Here is a 14,276-nt window from a genome sequence, read left to right as displayed (position 1 = left end):
AGACAATATACAGTAGCCTACTTGGGATTGTCTGAAGCTAACTATCTGAAGCTAGGCCTACTTCAAAACACTGAAATAGCCTTGGTTACTGTCATGTTGGATATTGAGTTTTGTTCTAAAAGTTGTATGTATCTTAAAGATAGGCTACAAATCGGTTCTCTAAATATGCCAACCTGTTCGTATGCATGTTCCTCGTCCACATATAAGTCAAACTCTAAACACCCGTCATAACGTAAGCTACATTAACAGGTGGCTACTCCTTTATGTCACTTATGGGAAGGAAGACCGTAACAATGTTGTCCTATCTCTCGTTAACGAAGTTCTGCATTTTATCTTAAAACACAGACTAAGCATCTCATCTTAGCAGTATACTAGTAATGTCAAATGTGGTGTTCAGTTGATTACATTTGCGTCAGCAAAAAAGTTGGGGAAGCATTGATTTTGCAAAGATGCTGGTCTAGTTATTTCACACCGGAGAAGTTGGACTACTGCAAAACTATCTTAGAAAGAAATCAGTGTTCATATAGTGTCGTACATAAACTCAATCACTAAAATATCAGACGTTTTAGTATTGTGATAAAGTGCAAGAAATATTAACCTGGGTAGACTTTTGCATTCAGGGCAAACACAGGTGGAGTAGTATGTAAGCTTCTCAACATCAACTAATATACATGTAATGTTTTTAAATCCATTAGTAGGCCCACATGCATATAGTTTACTAATTCCCAGACAGTGTGCATGTAACTTAAATCATAAGACATTTGTCATGGTGCACATGGCTCCACATGGTGGAGCAATAGGGAGACCACACCAAAAGTGAATTTGAACAAAAAGTAATTTATTACATACATTTGGTGGAAAAAGTTACAAATTAAGAGGAAAACCAAGTATGTAGTGCAAGTCAGAATTTGAAGAAAAAAATGAAAGCCACTGCAACACTGTCCACTCTAATGTTTCTCATGTGTCAAAGGGAATGAATAATTGCCATTAGCAACTGAGACCAACATACGAAATTGGTGATCCTAGTGTTAGGAAAAAGTCTAGTGCTTTAGTGTAGACCCTACACGATACACTTCCACATCCCATGTACCAGGGGCCAGTGTGTTGGTGTGCACCTGTGTTTTCTGTGAGTAACCGGATGCATGGGGGCTTGCTCGCTCTCAGACACAACACCAACCAACGCCGACCGACGGGACGCTCCCGTCTCCGTCACGGGAAGCGTGAGTTTAAAACTGCCTACCGACCATCATCCATCTGAGGCTCTTTTCACAGCTTCCCGTAAACTAACCTATCGCTGCTTGTGCTGGCCGCCATCGGGCTAAGACAGGGCTGGCCCCGACAGGTAAGCCTCACACTGTTTCTCCCTGGCTGCATACACCACTAGATTCATACATCTGCCATTTGTCACGTCAGTGCACTACACATTAGCTTATTTACCCCTAGACAAGTACTGTACTTAGGTTGGATAGTGGCGCTCTTTGTGAGGTTTATAGGAGCTGTCCCTACACCAGGCCCTACAGTTCTCAAGATCTTCACAGAAAACTGTGTCCGGCCTAGGGCCTACCCTCATTTTGGGGGCCCCGGTGCGGCGGATGGGCGACAGATCAAAATGAAAATCAATGGTTCCGTGTCATCCTTGTGGGGCTACATGCCCACCAAGTTTCGTGCACCCCGGTCTTTCAGTATCCCAGGAATCGTTGACAAAAAATTACTGAAGAAAGAAAAAATCCAGAAGGAAAAAAACTGACTAAATAAAACCTATATGACTGCTGCTTTGCTGAGCTGCGGTCATAATAAGACTTGGTAAGTCGATATTTTATTAGATAAATAGTTTTTGCAGTAAATGTAAATGGATTCCTGTACTTTGTTAGTTCCTTAATGCTGCACATAGAAGACCTGCACCAGCGTCAGAAGCTGCCCATAGTCGTGGGAGGAACCAACTACTACATCGAGTCCCTTCTGTGGAAGGTGCTGGTGGACACTAGAGTAAGCACTATGTCTCTGTGTGTTCAACTTTTGTGTTGTATTCTGAAGAAACTTGTCAGAAATTGACATTTAAAAAACAACCTGAAAATTTTCCCATCAGCATCATTTCATGGAATGTTTTTTAAAAGTCCAGTGATCCTTAGGCGTTTTCAGACTACAAACTGGAGAGGCTACTTGGCTACCCTACTCAGTGTTCATACTACCAGTGTGAATGGAAACAGAGATGACGTAATAAATGTTAATGGAGCACTAGCGACATGGGGCCAAACATTGCTTGTTACTTGTTAGGCTCTCCCCTTAGAATTTTAAAAATTACAACAAAAAAGTTACTAAGACGCACATGCCCTTCATGTAGTCTACTAATGTTACAACATTGTCAAGTCTGCTAAATATTTAGTAAACCTGCTTACGGACTCCAAACAAACTACTGGTCTCATTTTCATATTCACGAACCTCTCAGAGATGAAGCTGTGCAGATGGTGGTTGATTCATTATTGTTTCAAATGGATTTAAAGATAGCATTGCAAAAACATTAAGGTACCAGCCTATTTCTTACATGAACATAAAGCACAATTGGACAAGTCTAAAGGTAGGCAAGCCTACCATACATGGCCACCGTACAGTGGAAAATGAAGCCGACTATTCATGTGTGTAGTTTGTGACAGCAACGAATGTTTCAACCATGTTAATGGTCAGATTATGTTGCCATCAATTTGACATTAGGGTAGCAGCTATTGAACATGAAGTAATAAATCTACTATCTTAATATAACCTTTACAAAGCCAATTTGATGGTAATGAAATTTTCATGTGAATAGCCTCACTGGAAGTATACTTACTGAAAAAATTGTTGACATGTTCAATACTCATTTTCCCCGCTGTATGGTAGGCTTGCCTACCTTTAGACTTGCATTGCAATCTGTCAATAAACCTCAGTAGCCTGTCCATGTCATTGCTTTATGTTCATGTAAGAAATAGGCTGGTACCTTAATGTTTTTGCAATGCTATCTTTAAATCCACTTGAAACAATAATGAATCAACCACCATCTGCACAGCTTTTTGAGAGTTGTTAATGCAAATAAAGATGTTTCCATTGATTTATTTGAAAAGGGTATGAATAATTTTGGACATGCCATTTTCATAAAAAAGATAAAACCAAATATTTTTTTGATTCCATGTTTCTACCACATTGTCTTACAACCTTTTGGCATGTGGCAGTGTCATCTTCAGTTAGAACAAACATTTTGGTCAAGAGAAAATCAACATTACATCAATATTTGCCAGGGGTATGAATCATTTTGTTCTTTACGGCTCCTACACACAGCTGCATGCGTTGCAGTGCTGGAGACGCATCCCATTCACTTTACATGGGCTCACGTCATCCGTTGCCGAACTGAATTGTGGGTCCGTTGCGTTGCGTTTCTCCCGTCGCTCGCGTTGAGAAGTTCAGCTGTTGCTGCACCGACAGACGACACCGGCCAATCAAGCCAATCGACGGACGGCACCAACCAATCAAATTACGGTTATACTTCAAGTCATTTGCATGGCTACCGTCGGGAACACCCACTGGCATGCCAACTGTGTGTAGGAGCCGTAACTGTATGTGTGGACACAAGCACACAAGGTGAACTTCAGTAAGCCTGCATGCTGCTGCCTACAGTGTAGGAGTGCAAGAGAAATAATACTGATAAAAATGGGAACAGGTGTGAAAAAAACATGCATGTACTGTATCAGTGTTTGAGTCACATCGCTGAAATCGGATTGTTTGCTAATAAATCGATGCATCAGTATAGATTGATGGATTGTTACACCCCTAGTTCCAAACAATGTGGCATAGTCTGTTGTGTACAGAACATTTTTAACTTTTGTATTTGATATATACCCTTGTACAGTATGTCATTTCACTCTAAATTATTTTCATATCTCACCCATCATACCCCCACTCCCCCATTCCCTCTTTCTTTTCTTTGATAGCAGGGCAATGAAGATCAGGAACGGCGTTTGTGTTGTCCGGATCCAAAGATGGCCTTACAGAAACTGGGGGCTCCTGAGTTGCATCGACGGCTGACTGAGGTGGACCCTGATATGGCAGCCATTTTGCATCCTCATGATACCCGCAAGATTGCAAGGTTCTAACCTAAGCTTATTAGATACTTCAGTATCAGGGCCCATATTCATAAAAGGAGGAATTCTCCCATTCGTGCGTAAATTGTGTGTAAACTTTTTTTCAGTTTTTCTTCAGTTACGCACTTCTGTGTAACGCATATTCTCCCATTCCCGCTTCTGTCTCACCCGCAGTGCGCAAGTTCGAAATCAAGGCGGCATTATGAAAGAGGTGTGATTTTATTTAATATAGAACCAGACTGATCCACCATCTTGTTAATTTAGGTTGATATGAAAGCATGGAACGTGGACTTTCTCATTGACCTTCTGAATGCCATTTTAAATACAGAAAGAACACAAACCAGTCTTTGATTTTGAAAACGTAAGCATGGTGAACTGAATAGCGAAGGCCTACAGTAAAATGGTGTGTCATCACATAGCCTAACAAAAAATTGACTTCACGAAATTTCACTGTTGCTTTGAGGTTTGTTTATAAAGAGTCAAGACTTGCTTTAGGTGTGGAGATCCATAATTTAAAAACTCACTGTTGAGAAAGAACGTTTCAATGGCATCTGCTTCTGATATCGATTTATCGATGCTAATGAAGCTGTAGACTGACACCTGCAGTTTTGAATACAGTAGAGAGACAGGCATAACAATACCATTCTCTATTACAAATTAATCAATAGACAGGCGAATATAAATGCTGCTCGACAATAGTGCAGACATCTGTGCAAATGTATATGACTTCGGTCAAATTGGAAAGAAATGGACAGATTCAAATGAAGTAGGCTATGGGATTATGACTTCACGTCAAGTTAAAACTTATGATGCACAGTCGATAAGCTCCAATATCAAAAGTGGGTGATTGTAACAGGTTTTTCACTATTTAACAATGTATCCTCATTGATAAGGTAATGTCGGGAAATATGGCACCGTGTGACACTGTAATGGGGGGAAAACATGAAGCTGTATCAGCATATTAAAGGAAAATTCCGGTTTTTAGCACTTTAAGGCCCTTTTCTAGTTTGTTTTGGATGAAATAGACTGGTGGACACCGAAATTTTGACGATTGGTCCTGTCTTGACTTTTCTGACTCGTTTTGAATCGCCTTTGACTTCTCAGGGTGGCTGGCAATGGGCATACTGTAGTAGGCTACTCAAACATGTCCTAAAACAACCCTTAACGTTTGTTTTCAAAACTCACCGAGTGGTTAGTGGTGTTCATTGATGTTCCAAAACAAGTAGCGTAGCGAAATACAGTTTCTGTCGTCTTTTATTTGGCATTTTGTAAAATCCCATTGATTTCTGTTGGAAGACTCATTGCATGTTGATATTACTGCGCCACCGTCTATGCTTCAGGTTCAAATATTGAGCGGAAGTTTATACACAGTTGTGAGGTGTCTGAATAAATAGTTCCACAATAGGCCTAGCAAATAAGACGGCTAGAAATCATACATTGCGCCGATATATTTGCTTTTAATAGTCAACGAACTCCACTAACCACTCGGTGAGTATTTTGTCTGAAGCGCGTAGTTGGAAAGGTGCTTAAGCCATGGCAGAATGTGCCCAAGAGTTGTGTACATAACAAACGCCCAGATTTTGGGGTTGCTCCTCCCAAAATGCATAACTCCCTCTATCGTGCGTAAATGACAGACTTAAGCGAAGGGGAGAATTTGTGCAGAGTGAAATGCACGTAGTCACACACTTTTTTTGACTTATGCATCCTCACACACACCCTTACACACATGGGAGAATTCCCCCCAAAGTATTTTGTCTTACAGCTAAGACAACTCCCAGTGTTTCCTCTAGATTTTTTTTTATCAGAAGGTTATATACAGGGCTGGACTGGGACAAAAAATTGGTCCTGCTATTTTTGCCTCAGACGGCCCACACTCACCATGATTGATCAGACACATTCCCTGCAGACAGTTCACTTAAAATATGCATGCATTTTATGCCATGAGTTCCATAGTATTCTGCATTCCTGTGATAGTTTTGGATCTTTCAAGAGGGGCCTCAAGATGTTCAGCTTACACTTAAATAATTCATTAATTCTTAGAGTTATGATTTATATATTTATGATTTTTGGTTAATTGTTTATTATTGATATTTGATTGATATTGTTATCATTACTGTTTGGCTTAATATTGTAGATCATATTATAGGCCTAAGGGTGGTCTGGGGGTTCCTCCCCAGGAAAAATGTTGAAATTCTGGCTGTTAAACACCATTTTAACACAGTTTGGGAGGGACAGCACCTTAACAGAGCAAGCAGGGCTTGTCTAAGTTTGGGAGGGACAGCACCTTAACAGAGCAAGCAGGGCTCGTCTTTTGTCAATGTTCACGCTCAGGTAGCGTGCATATGGTTATCACTTCACTGCTTGATACTGCCCTGCATGCAGACATATTTTATGTTAACAATGGAGATGTTTGGAAAACTATAGCTTTTGGTTTGGATATCATCTCCTTCATTAATTTCTTTGTGCAACAGCCCACTGCATTCGCTCCAGCTACCTTTGTTAGGCCTACAAGAAGTCGCGATTTCGTGCAGTTGCTGCAATGTTACTGTTTTCATAAACAGTTACAGGAAACCACTTCTTTTTTTTATATATATCACTTCTAACCTACCCACGTTATCTCCAGAGGTCACTTACTGTATGCACTCATACCACTACACCTAATGTTATGCCTCTATATTTGAAATTTCCTGATTAGGGAAACTTTTAGTTTTTTTTTTTTTTTCAGTCCGCCATTCCATAATATCATTCAATTATGCCGCAAATTAACAGACAGAAGCTGGGTCTAGGCTAATTTAAATTCTTAGCTCCCTTCACCAGCAATCTACTCGTTGAGGAGGTTCATCGTTTGAGAAACGCTGCAGATCATAGACAGAGAAGGCTCTGGGAACAGAACGCAGGCATGATTTTATTGTCACAGCCGGCGTTGCCAAAAATTTTAATTACTGAAAGCCTTATTTACTGATATTTTATTAAAATGAGTTCTGAGTATATTTAATTTATGTTCCAAAACTGAAGTTCTATTAACTATAATCTCGTTTTATAATGCTTTACATTCTTTTTCTATTTCCAACAGTTTGTTTTTAAGTTTTAAGTAAGTTAAGTAAACTTTAGTATAGCTAATTATCTGCCCTATGATATAAGCCTTAAAGGCATCCCTTCTGATTAAAGATGACGTTTCCGATTTATTGACTTGGAAGAACATATCTATATTTGTGTTGATAAAGTGAATTTTGGATCATGTAGCCATTTGATATCAAATCTCCATCTAGGGGGTCTGTAGTACTCTTTATGGACACTGATACAAAGATACTGTGGCATGGTCAGAAAGTATTATGCTGCCAGTAACAGTTCTTAACCCTAAATAGTGAAGTTACCATTCTAAAAATTGACTAAACCACCATGAACTGTTTTTAATGTTCAATCAGACAATAACTACTCAAAACTCTGCTCTAGTATAATTTTCGGGACAATTAGGGCAGGATTCAGGACAATTACTTGGATTTCGGAACTATCCCGAATTTTTAGGGACATCTGGTCACCCTTCTCTGTGGGCTGTGTGCAAAAAGTTTGGAAAACGATTGGTTGTGTGTGTGTGTGTTTGTCAGGAGCCTGCAAGTGTTTGAGGAAACAGGTGTGGCTCACAGCAGACTGCTGGAGCAGCAAAGACAACAGGAGGGGGGTGACATCCTTGGGGGGCCTCTAAGATTCCCAGAGCCCTGCATCTTCTGGCTGCACGCTGATATGCAGAGTGAGTGTACACAGATATACGCGTTCCTCTTCTCTCACCCAAACAGAGCTCAACAGTGACCACTACAGAAGTAAAAATCCCATTCTTTTTCTAGATTGATACTTTGATTATAAGCCATAATATCATAACTGTCCAAGCTAGACTTAAAACTAGCTATGTTAATATGATATCAACCTTGTTTTAAGAAAAATAGGTTTTATTTGCGATTTCACAGGAAAGCACTATGCACAGTAGGAAGTTGGTCATCAAGAGGAAGCATGTTAAACTATCGTTTAAGGGATGGTTCAGAGTAATTCTACTAGGGTCCTTTGCACTATGGCCTCGAGCCAAACACCTCCCCAGAAGCTTTTTCCCTTGGTCGAACACTAGTCGAGTTAGCGATATCAGCCGAATGAACCCCAAATGGCTGTCATGCTAATGGCACCAACGTTGTGTCTACCCCAGTATTAATGCCCGGAATGGTACCAAAGTTATACAGTAGTACAAATAGGGTCTGTACTCTTAAAACGAGGCATTGGAAAGTTTGTACAGTAAGTAGCGTACACCAGGAGTTTATTTAAATAACACTTGTCTGATGGCTTCTACTCTCTGCTGCTACCACTCCTTGTGCGTCGACGTTACTTCCGTGATTTGTATTCTATCCTAATTTTGTGTCTTCAGTATAACAATAGGCAAAAAGAGTGGTGATTGGTTTGTTACCGCCATATTCCTATTTGTATCCATGCTTTATACAGTGCACTCTTTATTATTTGTGTGATCAAAGGTGGTGCATTGGAGTGCAGTGCTTATCTTGGTAGTCAGAAATGTCTGTAAACCCCACCACTTCTTTTGTACCCTACAACCACAGCTCTGGATGAACGCTTGGATCAACGGGTGGAGGAGATGCTTTCACAAGGCCTCATCGCTGAGCTCCAGCAATTCCACTTAGGCTATAATCAACAGATGGTCCAGGAGAACTGGTGTGTATATGCACACCTAAAGGTTTCAAAATCCCCAAAGGTCCCAGTATAATAGCTGAAGACAAAGAGCACTTACAGTGGGTGGCATATTCAACCCCCTTGAAATCACAAAATTCTCACACCTCCTGTTTCACATTTTAAATGCGGCCACACAATAGCCTTCTATGTTGTACTGTTTAAATAAGATACAGTCCTTTGTCATTGTAGACCCATGTGCACCTTCATGAACGTTTCTTTTTCGGCTACGGTGTATCAAAAATTACATGAGAAGCAATAATGAAGATTCTAGTAACTGGGTAGATTCTAGGTAGGTTCTAGGTAATGAAGATTCTAGGTAATGAAGATTCTAGATAACTGGGGCAGCCATGATTCTAGGTAACTGGGGCAGCCATGGCCTACTGGTTAGCACTTCGGACCTGTAACCGGAGGGTTGCCGGTTCGAACCCTGAGCAGTAGGCACGGCTGAAGTGCCCTTGAGCAAGGCACCTAACCCCTCACTGCTCCCCGAGCGCCGCTGTTGATGCAGGCAGCTCACTGCGCCGGGATTAGTGAGTGCTTCACCTCACTGTGTGTGCACTGTGTGCTGTGTGTGTTTCACTAATTCACGGATTGGGATAAATGCAGAGACCAAATTTCCCTCACGGGATCAAAAGAGTATATATACTTACACTTATACTTAGTAATAGCAAGTTGGTTAATGCCACCAACTTGGCCATAGACTGTAGCTGTTGTTATGAAAGGCTAGCCTACATTTTGAAAGGTCCACTAACACCTATGGATTGTTTGCTACGGCCACACAACCATGAGATTAATTAGCAACATTCATTTATGCACAGATTCAGTCTTCATTCACAATATGCCTGTGGTAAACTGGGTCACTATGCATGTTCATTTTTAAAAAGTGGATCCCCAGAAAGAAAAACTTTGAGAAACACTGATGTAGACATCTCACAGAAAGTATCTTTTTACTTCCTTGTCTCCAGACCGCCAGATGGCACAGTTTAGATGCCCCTGTGCGAAACCCCTTGTGCGTACCCCCCATCTCTTGCCAAGAACTTATACCCAAGTTGTCACCTTGTGACGGGAGTGTTCACGTCAATCCTTGCTTTTCGCTTTCTCGCCATTGCTGAGAACTAGGCATGGGCCAAATGATTCTATTCCAGGAATCAGTTCTTTCAGTTCCCTTCACCTTCACAAATCGTTCGTTTGATTCGTTCTTTCAGTTCTTTCAGTTCCTTAAGTCAAAATATGCTTTAGAGCACCGTCTTGGTTGTCTTAAGTCAAATATCCTTTAAAACACTGTCTCATATGGTGTGTTACATCATTTATGTAAATATCAAGCTTAATATTAAGCACAAAAGTGCCTTTTTTCATAAATATACTGAATGGAATACAGTAAGAATCATATGGCGTTTTTCCAAGTTCTAGCGCTGGCAGGCAGGCACGTAAGTAAAGCCAGGCCTGTCATTTGTTTACCCATAGCAACGCGGTTGCTACCTGCTGTAGTACTCTCATTCACGTTTTAGACTCAATCGCGATATAATGGGTCGAGGGAGATGAAGCTCTGTTAGCTTGTATCTTTTATTAGGTGACCATATTTTTGTATGTTAAAAAGAACCAGTTCTCTTGTTTTGGGAATCAGTTTTCGTCGTTCACCTTTGGGATTCGTTCTTTCTGTCGCGAACTGCCCATGCCTACTGAGAACGCATCACTTCTACTACTGTGGTTGCAGAACAGCTAACTTGCTAACAGCTGGCTTCCACGGCTTACTCTCGCTTCAACACTAAATCATTCCTATTGTATTACGGAATTTCTAGTTTACGGGTCAGTATCTTCGAGCACAGGCCCACCACACTGGTCTGGCGTTAGGTGAACTAGCATTCCTCAACAACGTGTGTTGCCCACACCTCAGCATCATCACATTGTCTGACACTACACTACACACTGCTCGTGCTAGCGCCCAGCCCCCAGTGCAGCAAAGCATAATAAAGTTTTTTTTGCCGCTTTCCCGAAGGAGTTACATCTGGGAAGTTCCCTTGAGTGCTTTAGACCCACCACACCGGTCAAGCACTACCACCACTAGGTGAAGTTGCTAGCGCCCAGCCCCCAGTGCAGCTACACCATACTATGCTATAACTGTGCCCTCCCCCCAGCGCAGTTTATAGTGAACCAGTGCGTTTTCACAGGACAGGTGCTCAGTCCCCGGCACCAGAGAACTCCATAGCGTTAGACGCCCCCGCATTATTATAGACGGATCTAAACATCTGATGAGATTGCATTATTATACATGCGATTATATTACATAGATTATTTTCCTATATCAACAGTGCTGTGTGCTCATTCCCCAGCACATTCCCAGAGAGGTTTTTTTATGAAGGTGAGACAGCAGGTGACCAATTTTGAGATTAGGTGCTAGTTTTGCTACCTTAGCATGTATTCTTTCACACTACTACAACAACAAAGTTTAGGTGTTTATTTCATTACATTTTGTCTACTCGCACCTGTATATTTCTCCTAAATTCACCAAAAGTTTTAAGCATTTTAACGTTTCTGCCATTCTCCAGTATTAACATCTCAGCCTACAGTATGTAGCACCGATGTACACCAAACTTTCCAGTTATACATTTACCAGTATTCTGAAGTTATTTACAGAGGGAACTGTTAATAAATCATTCCTGGCCTGTAAAATACTGTATGGTGTTTATTTTTTTTTTTTTAAGATCATGAACAGTATATTTTGAAAGTAGATATCCTGTAATTCCTCCCATTCCTGTTTTTTTCTCATCTTGTGTGTACAGAATGGAAAAAAGAGTTTTGCACCTGGCTTTATCATATGTTCAGATCTATCTACCGAAAATACAGTGGCAAGAAAAAGTATGATGCTAGATGCCCATGCTAAAGTTGACTAAAAGAGGAATAAAAAATCATCTTTTGGAAATTGATCTTGAGCTCAATGCAAATCAAACCAGCTAATAGGCTAACTGAAATAAAACCATGGCATCTCTAGGTATGGTGAAGGGTATGTGATGATGAGGGCCCATTTTAATTCCAAAGGCCAAGAGAACTTTATCAGGATGCGTAGTATCCTGGATCCATGAAATAACTGGCTTTTAAAAATAAAAATCTGCCTGTCTCTATGGGAATTTAACATAGGGGTTCCTATTTTTGTACTTATGCCTTCTGTATTTTAAAGAAGAACATTTATTTATTTACGATACATTATTCATTCACAAAGAAAATTGGTGTTCTTAAAGGTTGGATTTTTCCTATTTATTTGAATTAAGGCATTAAGATCAATTTCCAAAGGATGATTTTTTTATTCCTCTTTTTAGTCAACTTTAGCATGGGTTCACATACTTTTTCTTGCCACATTATATGCAAAACGCATATATTTAATGAGATAATGCCAAATTTGCATAATTTAAACATACACATTTCAAAAACTTGCAATACATTTTTTTCAGTAAGTAACCAACTGAGGAATGGTGATATCTATTATTTTACAAATTTACCCTATTCACTTGTAGTGTCTTGCTTTAAAGGGATATTCCACCATTTGGGGAATTATGCTTATTTTCCTCCTCCCCTTGAGTTAAAAGTCTGGTGATGTCACTTTTAGCTCCAGCCTAGCATAGATCATTGAATCGGATTAGACCATTAGCATCTTGCCCGCTAGCATCACGCATAAAAGTAACTAAGATTTCCGGTAATTTTCCTATTTAAAACTTGTCTCTTCAAAAGTTGTGTAATAAGACTAACAGAAGATGAAACGTGGCGATTTTTTAGGCTGATTTGACATGGAACTATACTCTCATTCCAGCGTAATAATCTGCTGCAGCTCAAACTTCTTGCTGGAAATTATAGCCTACTGGCACTATTTTCGGGTGCTGCGTGATGTCATTGTGCTGCATGGTACGTTCGCAACATTCCTTGATTATTAGGCCGGAATGAGAGTTCCTTAACTGTATTCTGAATACCACCCACTTAAATTGTAACTGTATTTACAGTTAGTCATATTTTGTATTTTAAATACGTAATCCAGAATATATGTATTTCGTTACTTCCTAACACTGGTCCTCGGCTACGCGCAAGGAGTTTCACACAGTCTAAACTACGCCATCTGGTCGTAGAACCACAGCTACATACGTAACCAACATTCAGTATCTTTAAATAAAAGGGTCATTCCATGAGAAATCAACCAGTGTCTTCCACTTGATCCCCACACATTTCCTTTATTCACTCATATAGTGTGCCTTCACCTCAAAGGACTTTTACTTTACAGTACACCTGCCCAAATTTCAGACAAATGGTTCTAAGCCATTTTGGCAACTTGAAGGCCAGTTTATAGTCCAGGAATAATCATAGTCCAGCGGCAGCAACACATTGTAGAACATAGTTTCTATTACAAGTGGGATATTAATGTCACCACAAAGTTAAAGTAAACACCCACACCATGACCACGACAGCACAAAATAGAACTGAAACCCCAGTAGAACTTTGAGATTATATCCAAAAAGAGTACAACAATGTATTCGCTGTTTCAAATGTTTTGATGTATGTGACAAGCTCTGTGACATTGTGTCGCTTTGACGTCATATTTTGTCAAGGGACACTTGTCGCCTGGACTTTGAATTGACCTTTATAACTGCATCAGACTCATGCCTGATGTTTGGTGTGCAAACAGTTCACATACTTTTTAGTGTCATTCATGTCATCTGACATCTGCCACACCAATGTTCTTGCCGAATATTATTTTTGAAATGCATATTTATGAGTTTGGTAGAGATGTGTTTTGAACCACAATACTAAATACAACCCAATGGTCAAAAATCACAATAATGGGCAAACGATTGAAGGCTACTTGTTGATGATTGCCAGCCGAACACATACCAATTTAGTACATATGGAATGTTTTCAGACCCTTTCAAGTTTACATTTTGTTGTGTTTCTGACATGATGCAGACACACAATGCTCCACAATGGAAAGTAATTTACATATTTTCAAATATTTTGCTTTGTATATTTTTAATGTTTTATTTTTTTCCTAAGAAGTGCACATCTACTTTCTGTCCTAACATTTCTCCTTTGCATTTAAATACATTATTAATATGTCAGTCAGGACTACCAGCATGGTATCTTCCAGTCCATTGGTTTTAAGGAGTTCCATGAATATCTCACAGCAGACAGGGAGACCAGCCAGGAGGAGCTCAATAGACTGAAGATGAAAGGTGAGTGTTACTTTGATCAGATGGATGCTACTTTTCCTTTACACTTTTTTACATTTGTATTATGCGTCATGAAGCAGCAAAAGGTACCACAAAGGTAAATACATTGTTTCCTCACTCCCAACAGGATTTGTATGATATTGAAAAAAAAAAATATATACAATCAGATGAAACTAAATGTCACATGGCTTTAGAGCACACATTAACAAAGACATAACGTTATGATGCAAGATGG

At 39.9% G+C, this 14,276-nt stretch overlaps 1 protein-coding gene across 3 annotated transcripts in view; it reads left to right on the top strand.

Annotated features, from left to right (window-relative positions):
- The window catches only part of trit1 (tRNA isopentenyltransferase 1), a 45,773-nt gene that overhangs the window by 5,882 nt on the left and 25,615 nt on the right, over positions 1 to 14,276 (top strand). For 2 of the 3 annotated variants that reach the window (XM_048229016.1, XM_048229015.1), the window contains exons 3-7: positions 1,888 to 1,986; positions 3,960 to 4,114; positions 7,715 to 7,857; positions 8,705 to 8,816; positions 13,932 to 14,044. In XM_048229016.1, the coding sequence (XP_048084973.1) occupies positions 1,888 to 1,986; positions 3,960 to 4,114; positions 7,715 to 7,857; positions 8,705 to 8,816; positions 13,932 to 14,044 (622 nt within the window). The remainder of the gene's footprint in view (positions 1 to 1,887; positions 1,987 to 3,959; positions 4,115 to 7,714; positions 7,858 to 8,704; positions 8,817 to 13,931; positions 14,045 to 14,276) is intronic. The other variant, XM_048229017.1, reaches the window with a different exon arrangement.

The sequence above is a fragment of the Alosa alosa genome, chromosome 20 (genome assembly GCF_017589495.1).
Source record: "Alosa alosa isolate M-15738 ecotype Scorff River chromosome 20, AALO_Geno_1.1, whole genome shotgun sequence".
Lineage (NCBI taxonomy): Eukaryota > Metazoa > Chordata > Actinopteri > Clupeiformes > Clupeidae > Alosa > Alosa alosa.
Note: the sequence above shows the minus strand (reverse complement) of the source record. Positions and strands in the feature narration are given on the sequence as shown.